This window comes from Tenebrio molitor, chromosome 7, assembly GCF_963966145.1.
Source record: "Tenebrio molitor chromosome 7, icTenMoli1.1, whole genome shotgun sequence".
Taxonomy (NCBI): domain Eukaryota; kingdom Metazoa; phylum Arthropoda; class Insecta; order Coleoptera; family Tenebrionidae; genus Tenebrio; species Tenebrio molitor.
In genome coordinates this window covers 6992324-7011650 of record NC_091052.1, presented here as the reverse complement: position 1 = coordinate 7011650, position 19327 = coordinate 6992324, and the positions used below count along the sequence as shown (strand labels likewise).

At 35.1% G+C, this 19327-nt stretch overlaps 4 protein-coding genes across 8 annotated transcripts in view; 2 read left to right on the top strand and 2 right to left on the bottom strand.

The window, feature by feature from the left end:
• The window catches only part of aralar1 (calcium-binding mitochondrial carrier protein aralar1), a 42606-nt gene extending 28089 nt beyond the window's left edge, over window positions 1-14517 (top strand). Inside the window, exons 1-11 of one of the 5 annotated variants that reach the window (XM_069053931.1) lie at window positions 6286-6560; window positions 11162-11477; window positions 11566-11852; window positions 11966-12201; window positions 12470-12560; window positions 12617-12692; window positions 12743-12951; window positions 13131-13211; window positions 13265-13703; window positions 13819-13909; window positions 13964-14517. In XM_069053931.1, coding sequence (XP_068910032.1) covers window positions 6525-6560; window positions 11162-11477; window positions 11566-11852; window positions 11966-12201; window positions 12470-12560; window positions 12617-12692; window positions 12743-12951; window positions 13131-13211; window positions 13265-13703; window positions 13819-13909; window positions 13964-14132 — 2031 coding nt within the window. In that variant the 5' untranslated portion in view covers window positions 6286-6524 and the 3' untranslated portion in view covers window positions 14133-14517. Of the gene's footprint in view, window positions 1-6285; window positions 6565-10618; window positions 11054-11161; window positions 11478-11565; window positions 11853-11965; window positions 12202-12469; window positions 12561-12616; window positions 12693-12742; window positions 12952-13130; window positions 13212-13264; window positions 13704-13818; window positions 13910-13963 lie in introns of those variants that run through there. The other 4 variants (XM_069053932.1, XM_069053930.1, XM_069053933.1 and 1 more) reach the window with 4 other exon arrangements.
• Window positions 2466-3772, bottom strand: LOC138135248 (uncharacterized). The gene is made up of 2 exons (XM_069053944.1): window positions 3275-3772; window positions 2466-2684 (listed from the first exon to the last, which is right to left on the bottom strand). The coding sequence occupies exons 1-2, from the start codon at window positions 3542-3544 to the stop codon at window positions 2574-2576; spliced, it is 381 nt and encodes a 126-aa protein (XP_068910045.1). The 5' UTR covers window positions 3545-3772; the 3' UTR covers window positions 2466-2573.
• LOC138135241 (sorting nexin-4-like) lies at window positions 3920-6248 on the bottom strand. Its single transcript, XM_069053935.1, has 6 exons — window positions 6000-6248; window positions 5847-5953; window positions 5477-5799; window positions 4467-5058; window positions 4242-4356; window positions 3920-4195 (listed from the first exon to the last, which is right to left on the bottom strand). Exons 1-6 carry the CDS (start codon window positions 6054-6056, stop codon window positions 4145-4147), a joined length of 1245 nt encoding a protein of 414 aa, XP_068910036.1. The 5' UTR covers window positions 6057-6248; the 3' UTR covers window positions 3920-4144.
• A 659-nt stretch (window positions 14518-15176) lies between the features above and the next one.
• Window positions 15177-18883, top strand: Osi23 (DUF1676 domain-containing protein Osi23). Its single transcript, XM_069054300.1, has 5 exons — window positions 15177-15384; window positions 16439-16759; window positions 17665-17822; window positions 18038-18283; window positions 18676-18883. Exons 2-5 carry the CDS (start codon window positions 16440-16442, stop codon window positions 18819-18821), a joined length of 870 nt encoding a protein of 289 aa, XP_068910401.1. The 5' UTR covers window positions 15177-15384; window position 16439; the 3' UTR covers window positions 18822-18883.
• Window positions 18884-19327: the final 444 nt, after the last annotated feature.

Below are 19327 nucleotides of genomic sequence, written 5' to 3'. Positions count from 1 at the left end.
CTCTGTTCTTGAAGTCGGTTCAACTTCGCACATTATTTTCACAGCCGAGGTTTATAAAAAATTCAAACTGGAACGAGTTTGGGTTTTCTTTTATGGTCTGAATTTCTTAGCAAAGTGGCTCGAAGTAAAGGGGTCGTCTACAACTCTACACTGTGTCCAATTTAACAATTCCGAAAATTTATTTTAAAAAATCGGAAAAAATGTGTGAAATAAAAGACAATTATCTCTAAAGGATTAATTAATAATAATTAAATAATCCAAGAGCTTCGAATGTAGACAAGACCAATAATTGTTTTCACTGTTACAATTTTAAAATTTCTGAGGGATAGGATAGAAAATTTTCGTAAAATCGTAATAAAGCCTTGCATGAAAATACCTAGAAAAAAAAGTAAGATAAGTAAGTTTTTAGTTAATTTCACTGGGTGTAATTAAATCATCGCTTTGATCTGTTGCCTACCCGTTATTATGCTAAAAATCACAAAAACATGACAGAGTAAAGAATGAGGTTATTAACGTAAAGGTTGTTTTAGAATTTACAATTTACATTAGAAAAATGATAATACTGTCCAAAATTCCATTTCCGCAATTGTACCATATTTGAAAATTAACCAAGCTACAGAAATTTCTTTAAATATCAAAAATGCAAAATCGTATAAATGATTATTGGAATAGGTCATTTATAGCAAATTCATTGTGTAAAAAAATTTTTGAAAAATGAGAAAGCAGGAAAAAATAGAAATTACGGTCTAAATATTTGTAGTTATTTAATAATGAAAATAATGAAATTAACCATCCTTTCAGACAAATTAGTAGAAACGTCCATTTTCATAAATCATAAAATCAAAGATATTTCGTGACTTCCGGTAGGGTATACCTAAGTCAAATCTAACATACCTAAATTTGTTAAATTTATCGAGAAAAGTTACATGAAAAAGTTGTTTTTAATAAAAATGTATGTGTATTTGTAAATTTCAACATAACGGGGCAGAAAATGTATGGGGGAGCAAATTTGAGCCTTAACATCTTAAAATGGCAATAACTTTTGTTCTAAGAACTATTTTAAATACATTTTCGGTATATTCTGTTAAATAAGGTGACAACCTTGATGTAATTTTTTTGGATTTTTCTTTAAATGTCAAATAGGAGGTAACCGGAAGTCATGTAATAACTTTTGTCAGTCGCATTCTTAGTCTTTAGACAAGTTGCGATGATTGTCGTGGTAACATTTTTGTTAAATCAATGAAAAAAAATTCCCGTATGGTGCGAACCTCTTGGTGTGACCGCATATTTGAACTTTAAGCGGCGTAACTTTAAAAGAGATCTAAAAAAATCTTAAAATGAATAAAACAATCATAGTAAATGTCAAATGGCTGCTCTAATTTTTTATTTTTAAAATAATTCATGCATTTTATTATAAATAAATACATAAGAACGGATTGATCTTTAAATTGTTCAATAATATATTCCAAAAAAGCATTTTTCCTTCTGTAGATATAGATATAAATTTCGGCTTTTGATAAAAATAGAAGACAAAACAGCAAAAAATAAACAATGTTTTTGGAAGTTATTTTTATAGTTAATTTAATTGTAATATAGTTAGCATTTATTGAAATAAATAAATTTAAGAATAATTTTTAAAATAGTTTCATCATTTTTTTGAACCGTAGCTTTCTTTTGAGTATAACTACATGGAAAAAAGTTATTCAAATAAAAAGTTAGGTAATCTTTTTCTGTAATTTTTTTTCTTAATAAACATGTAGAATTGTAGGTATGGAAAAAATTAATTAGGTATTTAAAAAAATATATTTATTGAGGTAAAGTATGAGGAAAAGACGTAAGATATTACACTGTACCTACCTACTAGAGATGAAAATAAACTATATTATTTTATATTCAAGCGACAACGATGTACAGCAACTATTTACAAACATAACTCGTAACATAAATCAACTATCCCACCTCCACCCGGCGGCACGGCAATTTTGCCGGAGTACATACACTATTACGGATATTACTATCAAGTAATAGTGCAGTGCTTATCAACATAATTACCGGCGTCTTGCCTCCGCATTTTGACTTTGTTGTGTATTATGTTCTGTGTCAATGTTAAGGAACTTCCTCACGATGTGACATGAGTATAATAATATACCTTTTTGAATTTCAACTACCAATGTGTTATCTAAATCCAGAATTTTTAAATTTTTAAAAAGAGATTGCGGTACTATTCCCGTTGCTGAAATTACAAGTGGTAAAATCGAAATTTTTTCTAAACACCAAAGATTTCTCATAGCAACGGACAGCTCTAAATATTTATTAATTTTTGTGTTATATGTCTGTGTTATATTATGTGAATTTGGAACAGCTATATCTAAAAGATATGCTTGCTTTTGTTGTTTATTTAAAATTATAATGTCTGGTCTGTTATGCTTAATATGAATGTCAGTTAAAATTGTTCTATCAAAATATAACTTGTAACTGTTATATATTTAAATGTAATAGTACATATTATTATAATATTTTTACATCTACAATCCATACAAATCAAGAATGTTATATCACTATTACTAAAAGTTTTAATCATTCTTTTTGTCTTGTACCAATTGTTCTTTGTCGTCACTCGTTAGTACTTCTTCACGTTTCTTATCCCCAACAAACTGTCCCTCCTTTTCTTTTTGTTCTTCCGTCTGCAGATATTTCGGCAACCAAAAACAAGCATATACGAGTTTAATTAGTACCCAAGCGGCGCAAGCTAAACCTAGGTACGAACATGACGAAAATACCATTTTCCACACATCCACAGACACTTTTTGGGTACGCATTTTTCATAAATATATTTGTCACAATGAAGTTTGAGTGTGTTGTTAAGGTTAAAAAGCACACATTCCTGACAACAGAAACCTACTCAATCACAACAAATACAAAATCAATATCAGGCTAGTAAAACTAATGAAATTGTAAAGACGAATGCCACTTGCACATAAATATTTCAACAAAGACGAGAATCTGTTCATCGAAAACAAAAAAGTGGTAGAGATGTGAAAAGATAAAAGAGGGTGTGAGTCACAGTGGATATTCCTATCACAACACAATCTTAACTCAGTTAAAGTTTGACGAACTTCAAATCGTTTGTTGTGGTTTTTTACAACTTCGTTGCATCCAAGCGAACCGCATGGTTTTTTTTTGTCAAAAAAGTATTTAAATGGTACACATAACTGGCACGAGGTGAGCAAATCCACTGTGCGCTTCGTACGAACAACACTACAAAATTATTTACCGTTTCTTCTTCATTTATCTTCTGCAACTCTTCGGCTAGTTCTTCTAAGTTTTCACCATAGCTGATACTGTTTTCCCTCTGTCGCCGCTCGATCTCCTCTTGCATTCGTCTCAACCCGTCCTCGATCACGTGCAAATTGTTCCTTAACTGTCTCCTGCCTGTCATAAAACGGCTCAGAAACCACAAACAAACGAATAAACAAAAGGACAACCACAAACTTATTCCCATCTTGAACTTGCCGTTGGAACTAGTTTCCTCGGACTCACTCATTTTTTGTTGAAAGCGGATAATATCCGGTAATTGTAGTCGATTCACTTCCAGTACGATTCCGAATGAAAGGTATAATTGCCGACATAGATACCGTGGAGCAAGTACACGTGGAGAAGAACAAAAAGTCGATACTATTATAAAATTTATTATGGGAATAATAGGCGAGGAGTTGGAGAAAAAATGGGACGCATAAATTACAGCCTTTGTCTGTTTAATAAAGACGACATTGACCTAGTGCTAAACGCAGATTATCCCTTAGACATTACCTGACGATTCAGCGATTGTTATTTATTTTGTTTACAAAGTAGTTAAAATTTCTCGTAAAATTATTGTGTCATCGACTGGGACGAGGATTTTTTTAATGAAATCTGGACGTAAAACAAAAATAATTTATTTTCGAGTATTTTTTTACAGCCTCGACGATTTTAAAATATGCTCTGTAGCAAAGTTACATTTCACGTTTAAAAATATGAATATCTTACAACAAATAAATATTATGATACATTTTGCGGACATTAAAACTTAACGGCACATTACACATAGACAATTAAGATTTAAGAGACATTATATGGATAAATATCATTTGAAATAGTCTGAGAATTATGGTACATTTTGCAAACAATCTCGTATTTGCATCCAAGTCTGGAGGCCCTGAAAACAACCATGATTAAGTAATTCGCGTGAGCACGAGTTTTACCTTTTTGGCAGTTTTTAATTGTAGAAATGCGTAACTGGTCAATGTTTCTCGCAAATCGAGTACTTTTTGGTTTTGGAATCTTTCTATATCTGTTAAGGCCTTTGTAGAGAATTCACTGAAAGCAACGCGATTATATTGTTACTGTCACATACACCAGAAAATATTTGTAAGTTTCTAACTGTACAATGTAAAAGATAAAAAAATAAATAATTACAACTCACTTACTTTAAATTGGTCTTTGAAGTATTGACAGCTGCCGCCCCCTCCTGGATTTGTTGGTCCAACAAGTTGACCTTGAGCTCCCTGACTTCATCTGTATCCACAGCGCCAAACAGTCTTGACATCAAACTAGTTTTTCCCTGTTGGGCCTTGTTCCTTTCTACATTTCTACTAGCTACGTTATCTTCAGCCCCCTCAAGTTGTAGTTGATGATATTCATAATTTTTGCACACATTCTGCAACGAATTTGCAAAGAATAAATACTCCTTCAACTGATCTGCCAACAATTCTTCATCCTCCAGCCCAGCATCAATACTCGAAGCTAGTGAATCCAAATAATGACCAGTTTTTTGCAACGCATCCCCCATGTCCCTCTCGACGACGCTCCATTCGCTAAATACCCGTCCGTAATTTGCGTGCAACTTGTGCACGTTGTACTGTTTTTCGGCCACGCGCGATCGCGCTTTGAGGAGATTATTTAAGTTGTTTTGGAATATCTGGCTGTATTCTTTGATGGACTCAAATCTGGGATCAGTGTTTCTTAGTCTGATTGACAGATTTAAGGCCTTCAATTTATTTTCCATTAATTGCAAATAACCTGCAATAACAGAATCATGAAGTGTCGTTTTCATGATGGCTTTACAAGCGTGGCTCGCTCGGCTGGCGTAGCTTTGCAAGAATCGTTTCCATTTTCATGGTGGTTTGCTACTTCAAACTTCAAAGCAGCTACGCCAACGCGCATGCGCAATTGTGCGAGCCAGCGTTGAACTGTCAATGGAACTGATTTGATTCGTAGTTGCGAGTTCGAGCGCATGCGCAAGCTTCCAAAGCCTGAGCGTGGCTTTGAAAAATAGAAATATTTCCTATTTTAGCAAAGTCATAGCCACGCCGTGGCGTTTTTTAAAAGCTGTGCTCGCATTGGTCGAGCGGTTTCTAAGCCGGGCGAGCCACGCTTGTAAAGCCACCATGAAAACGACGCTTGAGTCTTCTGCAAACATCATGTGTTTCTGTCATACCATTGCTTTTATAAGACTCTCTCCAGTCATCCTCATGTTGTAAAAATTCTATGAAATGCTTGTCCCAACTCAGCACAGGATGTGACGCTATTCTTAACAGAAAATTTTCTAAGCCAGCGCGCCGCCTGTCTACAAAATTTGGGTCAAAAGTATCACTGGATATTTTCTGCCAGCCAAACATGACTCTCTTTTCAGGTAATGGAGGTAAAACAATATACGGATGAGTCACCTCTAGGTAGCCTCTTAATTGCTCGAATTCTGTGTATCTTCTCCATACTGTTGTAAGTTTGGGGAATTTGTTTTGGAACTCGGAATCTGTCAGTCTAATAAAATAATTAAAAGTCAAACAATTAAATACTGAAAGACTTACTTGGTTTCAATTAAATAAACTGTGTAAAATTCTCGTAAATTCAAAGTTCCATTGGCCCTCTTTTCCGACTCGGCTACTGAAATTTCTATGTGGTTGAGAATTGTGTCCTATAAAAAAATTTTTAGGTTATGTTCGGAAATCAATACCGATTACCTCTTTGTGTTTGTTTTTATCAATGTTCTTTTTGGATTTTGTACTTTTATTCTCCATGGTCTACCCAAAGTGGGGTGAAAAATTTTAAAAACAAACACGATTAAAGGAAAACTTTTGACATCTAACACCACTACACCTGTCACTGTGACAAGTCAAACGTCAGTTGTAAGAGTCTACTGTCAAACCAAATTATTTGTTTTAATAATACTCATTACATACGCATTCATTGTTATAATATTATTACTAAATTTGTTACATTATTTCTTACATTTGTCTTGTGTCATGTCGGAAAATACAAAACGATAAAAAATTGATAGTGCAGATAGAAACCTGTAAAGACGTCCTTGTTTTATCAGTCAATGTCACAACTGTCATAGATTGCTGTCAAAACTAAATTTTAAGTGTTAACCCTTGCAGCTGCATGGTTTGAGGGTTTATTGTAAATTACTAGTAATAGAAGTACGAACAACGTTTTACGATTAACTTTATCGTGTAATTTTTATATGAACATTTTGTGTTTTGGGAATGGACACACTTTTCACGAAAGCTTTTTGCCAAGAGGTGGGTAAGTCTAACTTTAATATAAATTTGAAATATTAGTAAATTTCTTTTGGTTGTCGCAATATAATGATATGAACAATTTGTAAATAATGCTGTTCACTTCAAATTATCGTACTTTTATGCAGTTACATTTTTTGTACATTTTTTGTTTTCTTTACTACCTATTTTGTATGTTGAATGGGTAGTAATTCTGGCGGAAAAAGGGCCAGGGCGATGACACAGGCCTTTTTTTTTGTAATTACTAATATTATTGCGCCATCAGGTTTAACAAGGAATTTTTAAGATAATGCAAAAATGTTTACAGTGTAAGTATTTGGGTTAAATTTAATTTTCATTTTCCATTGGACATATCTCAAGTTAATAAACTGATAATGAGAGATAACAGTTAAGAGCTGAAGTTATCAACAATGTGACTTATTTTGAAGTGTCTTGAGACCATCGACGTCATTATTTATTACAAAACATGATGATATTACGCGATACGTTGAGGAATATGTGGAGCTTATCATAAAATTGCTCGTTTATTTCATAATTTATTTATTGTTAGTATCTCGCTTCTTGTATGCGTTAGTTAAGGGTCAAGGCAACCTCTTGGACTGCAGCCTTACTAAAATACTAAAGGGATTAACGAAATATTTTAACCAAAAATATCTTGTATTTGTACAGAGCACCTCACGTTTAAAAGTGTCTTGCAATTGTTATCTATTTACCCAGAAATGTCACGGAATAATTTTGTGACCTAGACGTACAGACGTAACGTCAGAAAAACTAAAATAAAAAAATCGATTCTCAAATCGGTACAACTCGAAGACGTCAATAAAATGTTAACGTGAAGTCTTTTAGTTCTAAACCATCGAAAGAAGGAATAAAATCGTCAAAAAATCATCTCAAAAGTAGGATTTGTGTTATAGATCAGTTAAAAGAATTTTAGCTCGAGATAAAAGTATGTAACTATACATAATTGGTTTGTTTCATTGTTACAATTTTAAAATTTGTAAAAGGAAGAAAAGACAATCTTCAAAAAATCGTAAGAAAACCCTACATGAAAATAGGAACAAAAGTATCATACTTTAAAAATGATTTAGCTATAGAAATTTCTTTATAAATGTAGATTATTTGCACCTGGAATAAAATCCTTAGTTTTTCGTGCTTACAAAAACAAAATCGTATATGTAATTTGAATAAGAGAATAAGAAGAGAAGATGCAGAAATAAATAAAAACCATCATGTAAACATTTGCAGTTATTTAATAAATAATTTAATTACACGTTTAAACAAATTGGCAGAAACGTCTCTATTTTATAAATAACAAAAATTTCGTTACTTCCGGTATGCGTTAAATCCCACGTAAAAAAATCGGAAATAAGGCTTCTGTTGAATATATCGGAAGTAGTAGTTTATTTAATGAGTTCTTGTGTAAATTGGGCCTTTTTTGCACAAGTGGGCCAATTTACACACGAACGAGTTGAATACAACGTTTTTCTTTTGTTCGACGAGCCCCTTAAAGGCTCCAAAATCGCTTAAAATCTTTAAAATGAGCTTAACGTTTCGTTTTGACAAGTTGTGACATTTATCAAAATCCGTTCACACAGGAGAAAATTCTCAAATTCTGACAGTGTCGAACAAAAAAAGTTATTTTCGTTGAAATTTTATGCGCATGTGTAAATTTTCAGAACAAAATTCGAATAAAAAATTCACATAATGTACCTAGTTCAATAAAAAAATTATACAATTCTATCAAGCAAAAAATGTATGAGGGAGCAAATGTGAGCTTTAAACATCTTAAACAGGGAATACTATTTTTATTTTAAGAACTATTTTCAACCAATTTTCGAAATATTCTGTTAAATAAGGTGACATTGGGGTCATTTTTTTCGGATTTTTTTTTTGTCAAATTTGAGGTATACGGGAAGTTACGTCGTGATAACTGATAAGTTTAGTTAGTCGTGTTTTTACATAGTTTTTAGATCATGATTAAAAATAATAATAAAAAACCCAGATGGTGTGAGCACAGATCGTATTTCATCTTTAAGCGATGTTGATTTAAAAGTTTTTAATTATACCTGAATCATAATCCCTGTTTTTGACACCAAAAAGCGTGCAAAATCGGGCCTTTAAAGCACAAATGCTTTAAAGTTGCCTAGATAACAACAAATTCACCTACAAATTTTGAACAATGATAAATACACATTTATACACAATTTGTAATAAATGTACATAGCAACGAAACAACAATTGACCATTTCTATATCAACGATTAATGACACAGATTACTTCGAAAATAGGTATTTTTGTTATAATTTTCAGATTATAGTGCAGGTATAATAAAAAATAGCGTATAATACACGTTTATAAGGGCCTTTTACGTACGTTTGATGGTGATCATGTAGATTATTTGCTAACCAGTTCATTTTTAAATACTGAGCACACAAACTAGCAAAGACAAATTTCAAAACCTAAAATGTGGGACGTTAAATGCCTTTTTGTAAATATTTTTGAGTTATTAAAAACACATTAAACAGTGATAATTCGACAGTAATTTAAAGCTCTTAATTTGTTACATTGGTTTTTTCATAGGCTTGGTAACTTGAGGTTGCTTTGTACGTTGAATTATAAAATTTAAATTGCAATTTGGGGTGTACATTCTACGGTAATAAAAAAATAAATGTGTTATCTAGTTCACAAGCTTGGGTGAGTTTATACTCATTACCGGGACAATATAATTCATGTATCACGTGATCATGAATAATCCAATGAAAACTCGTAAAGTCCTTAGTTGCATGGCTATCACAGCGATAATAAAAAACAAAAAAAATATGGTAATTGTTCACTTTAACTACTTCTGGAATTTTCGCGTTTTTTCTGGCTAGACAGCCTCAGGACGTCCTCCTACATCGTTTCCCACCAGTCAAACCTTGTGCAAATGAAAATTTTCCTTACCCTTTGGTTCTACTAAGACTTGGCGCGACCTTGACGCGACCTTGAAACACAACAAGAGAGAAAAAAAGGCATTTGCACAAGGTTTGAATGGTGGCACACGATCTAGGAGGACGTCTTGAGGCTGTCTAGCCAGAAAAAACGCGAAAATTCTAGAAGTAGTTAAAGTGCACAATTACCAAAATGATCTTATTTACTTACTTTCGTCGTTACGATCTTTGATTGAAATAAATTTGTCAGTTTGACAAATAAATGAATAATTTTGTATTTCATTCACTATATTGTCTCATCGAATATAACACGTGGTATGATTAATCATCGATGACATTACATTCGTGAAATTGAAGCAGGACAGTCCTTCGGACTCGTGAAATCTCCAGCTCAATTTCACTCATAATATCATCGATAATAATCATACCACTAGTTATATTATAGCGGAAAATATAACACTTTATTATTGATCCTTTTCGTCATGTTAGTATATTTTTCAAAAAATGTGAATTTTAAGTGATATTTTATTTTTAATTGTATAAAGCATATTAAGTAAGAATAAATTTGCAATTTCATTCCCACACCCAAATTTAAAAAAAAAATTTCAAAGCACGACTTAACAAAAATAACAATTCCCAGTAACACGATCACGTTAAGTGTGTATTAAGAGTTAACCACGTACAAGTCGTGACGCAAAGCATTTTTGGGGGTTTACGTTTAAAAATATTGTTTCACGTGGAGACGCAGTGCAAGCTTTGCTTACGAAAGCAAACTGTCTCACGATTTGCATAATTACGCGCTCGATATGTCGTGAGCCAATTACATTTCAATCTTCAGAAATCACAAGCTTTACCATGCGACGTTGATTTGATGTTCCCGTTCTAAACGGTTTCGTATAAGTTTTGATGTGGCCAATAATTTATTGTCGACTATACCCAAAACAAGACACTTAATTGATACTGTGTCATTAACTCATTAATTTGCGGTCACGGGAGAATCGTAATGTTACATAATGTTCAGAGGCCATCTCCGTGCGTGTTTATCCAAGTACTTATACACCCGATGCAGTAGTCGTAAATTCCACATTTTACTTACGAATTAATTAACATCCAACTGGAAACACACGTTGTCATCTGTTGGCGAACAAAAAATCGTGTAGCGCTGAAATCGGTTGCTTAGCGCACTAAAAATACATTTCCCAGTTTGAAATCGAGTTTATGCCTTTTAGGCGCTTTAACGTTATGGCCGGCGATTTTTGCACGGTTATTTTCACATTTGTGTGCGTCTACACGATGTCCGAAGTTAAAATTAAAATTGCTGACAAGTTTGTGGACACGTTCGTCCACTCGCTCACTTTAACATTTTGAGTTTTTCGTACTATTTTTAAACACCTACGGTGACGTACAATTAGCGCTTTAATATTTTCCAACTTCCGACCTGTTATTCGAGCGAACGGCGCGTGAGGTTTTCCTTGCCTCTGTGAGTTTCCGTAAATTTGCCGCGATCAAATAAAATGTCGCAAGCGATTGGCACATCCAGGTTGTTTGTAGAGGTCAGTGACAAAGGTAACATCATGAAATTTTCATCCGTCAAAAAATTGTTGTCTTTGATACCCTTCAAACGTCTTTTGGCGGTCATCAAGGGCACGCTTTGTAACTTCTTCTCTGTTTCAGGGTGGTGGATATTTGAAACGAGCTAATCCGCACCATCTCGTAGAAATCTTCAATAAATATGCGTCCAAAGAAAAGAACGGGGAGAAGTTTATGACCCCGGAGGATTTCGTCATCAAGTTTCTCGGATTGTTCGATCAACAAAATTACAATGCTCATTCTGTACAGTTGCTCGCGGGGATCGTCGATACCAGCAAAGATGGGCTCATCTCTTTCGCCGAATTCAAAGCTTTCGAAGGGCTGCTCTGTTTTCCCGACGCCCTCTATAAAACGGCATTTCAATTGTTCGACACTAACGGAAATGGAATGGTTAGTTTTCGTAAGTATCTCGCTTGTTTTGGCTGCACTGGACAAATCATAAAATGTCCAAATTGGCCGCAAACTACAATTTTTGGTTGATTTTTCAGAGGAATTCGTTGAGGTAATGTCCAACACCGAGCTCCACGATCGAATTCCGTTCGACATGGACTCACCATTCATACAGTTGTATTTTGGTCGCGACAAAAAACGTCTGGTGTCGTACAGCGAGTTCAGTCAGTTTCTTCACGATTTTCACGAAGAGTACGCCATCGAAGGCTTCCGAAGGGCGGACAAGAGCGGCACCGGTTTCATATCCGTGTTGGACTTTCAGTTCATCATGACCAATATCAAAAGTCATTTGCTCACAAAGCAAGTACAATCTCACCTTATAGAGGTTATTATTTTACCACTTTTTTTGCACAGTTATTGCATATTTATTGTGAATAAAATGGTTATGAAAAAACAGCGGTACATGTATATTTTTTTGTTTTTTTTTTCGATAATTAGGCAGCCCAAGGATCCCAAGGCGGTCAGAGGGTCAGCTTTCCCTATTTCTTTGCATTTAATTCGTTATTAAACAACATGGAATTAGCCAAACGTATTTATCTGAACGTGACGAACGGTCACAGAAACCAAGAAGTGACGAAAGAAGAGTTCATGCATTCGGCCCAAGCCATGTCCCAGATGACTCCACTGGAAGTTGATATACTGTTTCAACTGTGTGATGTACTTCACCAAAGCGGGTAAATATCCATAATCTCTATGTAATATTCATTCTATTTAAGATTTAAATTGTCTATAACAAAATTGGCATAACAGAATTGTAAGTACTTAAATTTAATTACTTTGAGATGGATATTTAGTTAAAAAAACATATTGTCTTATCTGTGCTGCTGTGGAAATTAGACATTTATATTCAGAAGAGAATGGTGTATGGGACGGGTTCGTGTCTGTGCCATATTATATATGTCCGATCGTTCTCGGCATATTTTCTATTACGATTATTTTTAGGCGAATTGTATATAATGACCTCAATGCCATAGCACCAGAACAATATTATAAGCAAATAACCAACCGACTGGCAGAAATCCACGCCGTTTCAGTAAGTAATCAAATACAACAATTTCATTAATTCCCTCTTGATAATTTTCTCTTCAGAGTCCCGAAGACCGAGGCATTATTATTCAAATTTTGGAAAGCGCGTACCGATTCACTTTGGGTTCAGTTGCTGGAGGTAAACACTCGTACTGCAGAGGACGCAGTTTTGTAACTCTTGTGATTTAGCTGTCGGCGCCACCGCTGTCTATCCCATAGACTTGGTGAAAACTCGCATGCAGAATCAAAGAAGTGGCTCACTGGTCGGCGAGTTGATGTACAGACATAGTTTCGACTGTTTCAAGAAAGTTATAAGGCACGAAGGTGTCTTCGGATTGTACAGAGGATTGATACCACAGTTGATGGGTGTTGCGCCCGAAAAGGCTATAAAACTCACGGTTAGTTCATTTTACGTGTTTTCTTCACAAAACTAAAACTAGCGTCAGAGGGAAAAAAAATGACAGCTGAATTTGGCGCACTCTGGTGTTAACAATTTGTACTAACAGTCTGTCTTTGAAATAGCGGTTGAGATAATTTGTATTAAATTATTGTATGTCTAAATTGGGAACGATTTCAGGTGAACGATTTTGTGCGGGACAAATTCTACGACAAAAACGGGAACATATCTCTCATAGGAGAAATCATCTCCGGAGGTTCTGTAAGTGTGGCAAGTGGATGCAAACTCGAGTGTTAATTTTGATTTGTCACCAGGCCGGTTGTTCTCAAGTCATATTCACCAACCCGCTTGAAATAGTGAAGATTCGCCTGCAAGTGGCCGGCGAGATCGCCGGTGGAGCAAAGGTTCGTGCCTTGGAAGTCGTGAAAGAGTTGGGACTATTTGGGTTGTACAAAGGTGCAAAAGCTTGCCTCCTCAGAGACATACCCTTCAGTGCTATTTATTTCCCCACTTACGCCCACACTAAAGCGAAATTTGCCGACGAGCACGGCTACAACCATCCGATTACTCTACTGATTTCTGGTGCTATTGCCGGTGTACCGGCAGCTGGTCTTGTCACACCGGCGGATGTGATCAAAACTAGGTTGCAAGTGGTCGCGAGAGCAGGCCAAACGACTTACAGCGGTGTCTTCGACGCTGTCAGGAAAATCTACGTAGAAGAAGGAATTAGAGCCTTCTGGAAAGGTGCCATAGGTAAGTGACGTACCAGTACACCAAGTCAAGGTTAAACTGCTTTATGTCATGTGCTGTCTCTTGCTACAGCGTCGTAGACGTTCCTAACCCCACTTTCTTGTTCTTCTCTTTTCAGCTCGCATTTGTCGATCATCTCCCCAATTCGGTGTTACTCTGTTAACCTACGAAATCCTTCAACGATTGCTGTACATCGACTTCGGTGGAACGTGAGTGCCGGTAAAGAACTCGTTTTCATAACTGGAATCATGTTGTTTTTCCAGGCGTCCCAGTGGATCCGAGTGGAAGGTGACAACGTTGGGTGGGGAGTCGCCCAAGTCGCAAAACCCAGATCACGTCGGTGGTTATTCAGTGTCCATCCCCGTCTTCTCAGGAATTGAAACAAAATTTGGTCTTTGCTTGCCGAAATTCAGCGTACAAAAGGCTGCCTGAGCATGTGAATATTTTTAGTTAAACTAGGTCGAAATTGCTTTATCTAGCTTGAGATATCGGCCGGCACCAGATTTCGAGTTTACTCTGTACATAACTAGTTGAGGAACAAATTGTTATACAAAATGTATGCTTTATTCTTACATTCGTATTTTTTAGTTTTATAATGACAGTAAATAAAAATGTTATCGTGGTGGGTCATTTTAAACTTGTAATTTGCATTGTATTGCTTTTGTCTCGAAAGTGATAGCACCAACTGCAACATCTTACCAGAAGTCAGATTTACATTTTTTAAAATTTTCAATGTGTTTGTGACTTGTACTCTTCATACTTCTGAATTTTATTACAACATTCTTTAATATTGTATTTAATAAAGTATACAACATTACTGTTTCGTTTTCATTTTAACGCAAAAATACAATCAAGCGTTACAACTTTGCTCATTAATTTATCACTACACACTCCCATCCTACATTTTTTTTTATAATCCATAATTCTTCGGTATATTTTTTCCCAACAGCGATCATTCATTTTGTCACTACATAAAAATAAACTACGAGATGCCGTAAAATGTAATATTGAGCGTTTGATAATTTTTGATCCCCTCATACATGCTTAGTATCATCCCACGCACCGATATTAGTGCTTTTATATCTGACTTGCAATTTTCTGTGGTAAGAATGGAATGTGAGGTGACAAAAACATGCACGGAGATTTTGATTGATTGTGCCGTGTCACCATTATCTGCAAACCATGCGCGACGATTTTTTATCAAAAGGACGAATTTTGTCTTTTTTTGGGTTCTGCAAATCGAGCTTGAATCGAAATTTATGAGTTGAAGTTTTCCAGTTTTTTCATTTCAATATAGCACCGTTTGAAAAATGAGGTCGGTTGCCCTTAATTCCTCAATGTTAGTTATCGTCGGCCGCACAATAACAATCATCAGCAACATTTACTTTTTCTGCAAAACAAATGGTCGCAACGTGGTCATTTACGATACATCTCATTAATTTAATATATCGGTATTGTCGACGGAAAGTTCCGAAAGAACAGAGTTGAGTGCTTTTCATGCACCACATGACGAGCTCCACACCCTCCGAGTGCATTCTTGTGAAAAGCATATATAATCAAGTTTACTTTACAATTGTTCCAGTCATCGCGGTGGCAAATATCGTAAGCGAAGTGTATGTAATGTGCTACTGCATATTAATCACAGGAAATATATGTCTCAATCTCCACCGTAGCTCATTAAAATGTAAGTTAAATATTACACCTCGAATTGATTAATTTTGTATTAACCCGCAATGAAACTTGAATTGTTTGAGTGAACGTTTTGTCTGTGAGATTTTCGTTTTGCACCAGTTTTAGCCTGAATTAATTTACGCTCCGTAAATTAGCCAAACACCCCAATTTTTTTGAAATTGAATCGTAAATTTTAATCATCGTTTCTTAATGAGTATATTGCTTTTTCGGGGATGAATGCAAAGAGTTGTTTATGATTTTCCGCTTTGTCGATTCGTTTACATTTTCCCATTGCAAACAACGCCGCAAGAAATAAATGAAAAATACTCAAAGAATTTCGCCCAATTCATGAATCTCGTTTCAAGGTTTGGTTTACTTTCATCAACTTTTTTATCTCTTTGTCGCCAATGTGACGCTAATGTCAAAACGAGTCATAGTTGAGTTTTCTGATTTTCTGCGTAATCCTTTGGAATTTATGCAAATTAAAATACTTAATAAACGCTTTTAAAAGAGAATTGCCTCAGGTTATTTATTTTCACATTTCATGTTGGCGTAATCCTACTTTTAGAATTAATTTCAGCGGAATTAAGAAAGTTATTTTAAGAATATATGCCAATATGTACTTTATAGTGGCCGGAAAACTTAATTCATTATCGATTGTTAAATCTCCTATGATCTAAAAGTATCAAGATAAAGAAGAAAATTGAAAAAAAGAACAGTGGTAGCAACTAACGTCACAACAGCAAGAAATGTGATTTTCTCTCAACTTATCAGTACATTTTACCTTCCTCATTCACACGATATTCGTTTTCCGTGTTCTGATAAAACCTTTCTAACAGGCTATTGTTTAACTTTTCCAAGCTGTACCTACCTCAGAGCTATCTTTACAAACCCTGCGATTACAGAATTGGTTTTGTAAAATTAAATTTACACCGTGACCCTTTGTAGCTTTTTATTTTGAAACCTCCTAACGACTTGCTTAATCATCGTGTGTCTGTTTATTATTGGAGCTTTGTTACACGTTTCTTCTTGTGATTAATAAATTTTTTGTGTTGTTTCATTTCCAGAATGTCATCGGACAAACCAAGCTTAGTCGGGCTTGTCGTTTTACTTTTCTCGATTGTAAACAGTGACAAGTTTATTACAACCGGCAATAAAACTGAGAACGTGTGGAAAACAGCGGGCAGGATGACAGGTTTATTATTACAGAACTGTATGCAACTAGGCTCTGATGGGCCGCAGGAACAATTTCTGCTAATCCTGCAGCGATGCTTGAAGCGTAGGAGTTTGGTTGCTTTGGATCGGTCGTTGAGAGCGGACGTTATTGAACTTGCAACTGGCATCGAATTAGTTAGATACAGGAATGGAAACGATACCGAACTCGGCAGGTACATCATGATGGATTCCTCTTCGATACAAATTAAAGAAAGAAATTCCTGAGTATAAGAATCCACTTTAAATAATAATTTCAAAAACATTTCTTTTTTTACCTCAGACAAAAACGTTCCATTTGCCAATTTGGATATATGTAATATTCTTACATTTAAATTATCTTGTACGGATTGTCGGTAGATGCGAAAATTCTTGTTGAAATATAATGTTTATTGCAAAAACCAAATTGAAAAAATTATATTAAAATAAAAAATTATATTAGATTCTCGTTTCTTGTATTAAATAAAACCACTTAAGACCGAACCAGACTCCGTAAATTTTTTCGAGGATTTATATTAAACCGCTGGGCGGAAATATAATTCTGAGATAATTGTTATGGCCTTTGTATTAAATAAAAAGGAAGCACAGAATTTAATTCGAGCCGTATTTGATCAAAGAAATAAATCGATAGCTCGGTCGTTTCGTATCTCATTTCTCAAGAAAATCTTAGCTCGTCGTCCTTGTTATCAAATTTTATGGTTCATGAAATATAAGAGGAAATGGCAATTTCTTGATGAACGGAGTAATTTAATAATTCCACTATAAATCAATAATTATTACATTGTTATGGTTCTGCTATTGTTGCTCTCTTCATTTATTCGCAAAGCAAACAGAATCTATTTTATGGTTTACCGCTTTGTTTGTGATTGTGAGAGGATCCATTAAAGGATGGTAAAAAAACATTGTAAGAGTAATTAAATCTGGAACAAAACATAGTCAACTACTAAGAAGCCGTAAAATGAGCTTTTATATTTACGATTATTGTCGATGTCCTGCAGAGCGCAATCAATCAGAATAGAGTGATTAGATAGATCACGTTCAGAGTGAAAGATGTGTACTAATTTGGCTTATTATAATTCAGAGAACTTGCATTCTTCCACACGACGTATAAATCGGATGAAAAGGGATCTGATTGGAAAAATCAAATCCTGCAAAAGATCGCCCACGTTCTCAATACGCACGTCCTTAAAATACGCCTTAATGGCTACGAGAAGTTGAGAAGTCTTATCACCGACGAGGGTAAGAATTAGCGCAACTTTTTCCACCCAAAAGTATATAAAATTTCGTCGGAACTAATCCGATTTTATTCGCATTTTTATGATTATTTGTCTTTCCATTCACGGCGAAAGTGTTTCATAAGAATCATATTGAATAAGTAATTCGGAGTTGGTCGAACTTTCCCAAGAAATCTAATTAGTCACTTAAGAAATAGCAAACGTGCGTTTTTCTTTTAGCGAGAGGCAAGAAGAAGCACAACATGATGTTGTCTCTGCTCATGTTCGGAATCGCGGCCGTGGGTCTGATTATGGTTCCGATGGGCTTTCAGTTTCTTGCAGTGTTGGGAGGAAAAGCTCTGCTCTTGGCGAAAATGGCTCTCATATTGACCGCCATTCAAGGTCTCAAGAAAATCGCCACGAGCAACGTGAATTATGGGTTATACACCACTCCTCCAGAGCATCATCATCATCATCAAGGACACTGTAAGGACGGCTTATGCAACGTAGGCTATAATACTTTAGAAGACGATGACAATATATTTTTTGGTTTAGATGTCGATACACAGTACGATCACGATAACGCTTTTTGTACGTATATTTAATTTAATTGAGGTAATTTCGTTGTCTTTCTGGTTCTTAGTCACTCAAACGAGATAAAGCAGCAAATTTCACAAGTAATTGCGTAAGCTGATAGTACGGCAACTAAGAGTAACTAACAATAATTACATTTTGTCTTCAATTTTCCTACGCTTCTTTAACGGTGATATAATGTTCATTCAGTTTACGCAACGTTCTTAGACCTTGTCAACGTTCTTCTAAAGCGTTTTATACATTTAATTTAGTTAGTGAAACACCCTCAGTTTAGAACTTTTCAGGGCATTATGATCGACAATGGCCTTACGAAGCTGAAAGCCACGACATGGGTCCATCCCCTAATAATTATTACGAAGTTCCGGACCGACAGACAGATCTGCTTCACCCACTCCATCCCCGAGTGGACACTTTTGGAAATATAATGTAGACATTTATTATACCTTTATTTATTTTAACAAAAGACCGTACGAAATAAAGTTCACTGCTACAAGAGCGTAGATTTATTTCTTTGATTTAACTAACTCATTTCTTTAAAATACCAATCAAATTTGGTGGATGCGCCGGGCCAACAATTCTTCTTTCACGAATGAAGTAAATAAAATTGTCAAAGTAAGGTAAAATTAAACTTTATCAAGTAAATATTTGCAGGAAGATGTGAGAAGATTTTGTTCACCTTTACCTCTCTGCTTTTCCATTCTTGCCTCGTATTTGCACTTTTGAACGGGATTGTATTTTTTCACTAGCCTATAAATTTAAAGTTTGTTGGGTCGGAACATTTAATAACTTGCACGGTAACACCCCGTTACGTAAGTCATGGATTTGAACCCTAAGGGGTTTACTCTTGTGGAAGGAGTCGACTTTGTCACGTACTAGTTACGGAACTTGACAGTGCACAAACAAAGACACTTTCCTGAAAGAGAAAATCGCGCCGAG

Excerpts from the sequence above, each read along its gene's own strand:
- LOC138135248 (XM_069053944.1), bottom strand. The coding sequence starts at position 3,544 with ATGAGTGAGTCCGAGGAAACTAGTTCCAACGGCAAGTTCAAGATGGGA. Across the intron at positions 2,685-3,274 it reads AGATAAATGAAGAAGAAACG|ACGGAAGAACAAAAAGAAAA; the intron begins GTAAATAATTTT and ends AAATATCTGCAG.
- LOC138135241 (XM_069053935.1), bottom strand. The coding sequence starts at position 6,056 with ATGGAGAATAAAAGTACAAAATCCAAAAAGAACATTGATAAAAACAAA. Across the intron at positions 5,954-5,999 it reads ATAAAAACAAACACAAAGAG|GACACAATTCTCAACCACAT; the intron begins GTAATCGGTATT and ends ATTTTTTTATAG. Across the intron at positions 4,196-4,241 it reads AATTAAAAACTGCCAAAAAG|GGCCTCCAGACTTGGATGCA; the intron begins GTAAAACTCGTG and ends GGTTGTTTTCAG.
- Osi23 (XM_069054300.1), top strand. The coding sequence starts at position 16,440 with ATGTCATCGGACAAACCAAGCTTAGTCGGGCTTGTCGTTTTACTTTTC. Across the intron at positions 16,760-17,664 it reads AACGATACCGAACTCGGCAG|AGAACTTGCATTCTTCCACA; the intron begins GTACATCATGAT and ends ATTATAATTCAG. Across the intron at positions 18,284-18,675 it reads TCATCATCATCAAGGACACT|GGCATTATGATCGACAATGG; the intron begins GTAAGGACGGCT and ends AGAACTTTTCAG.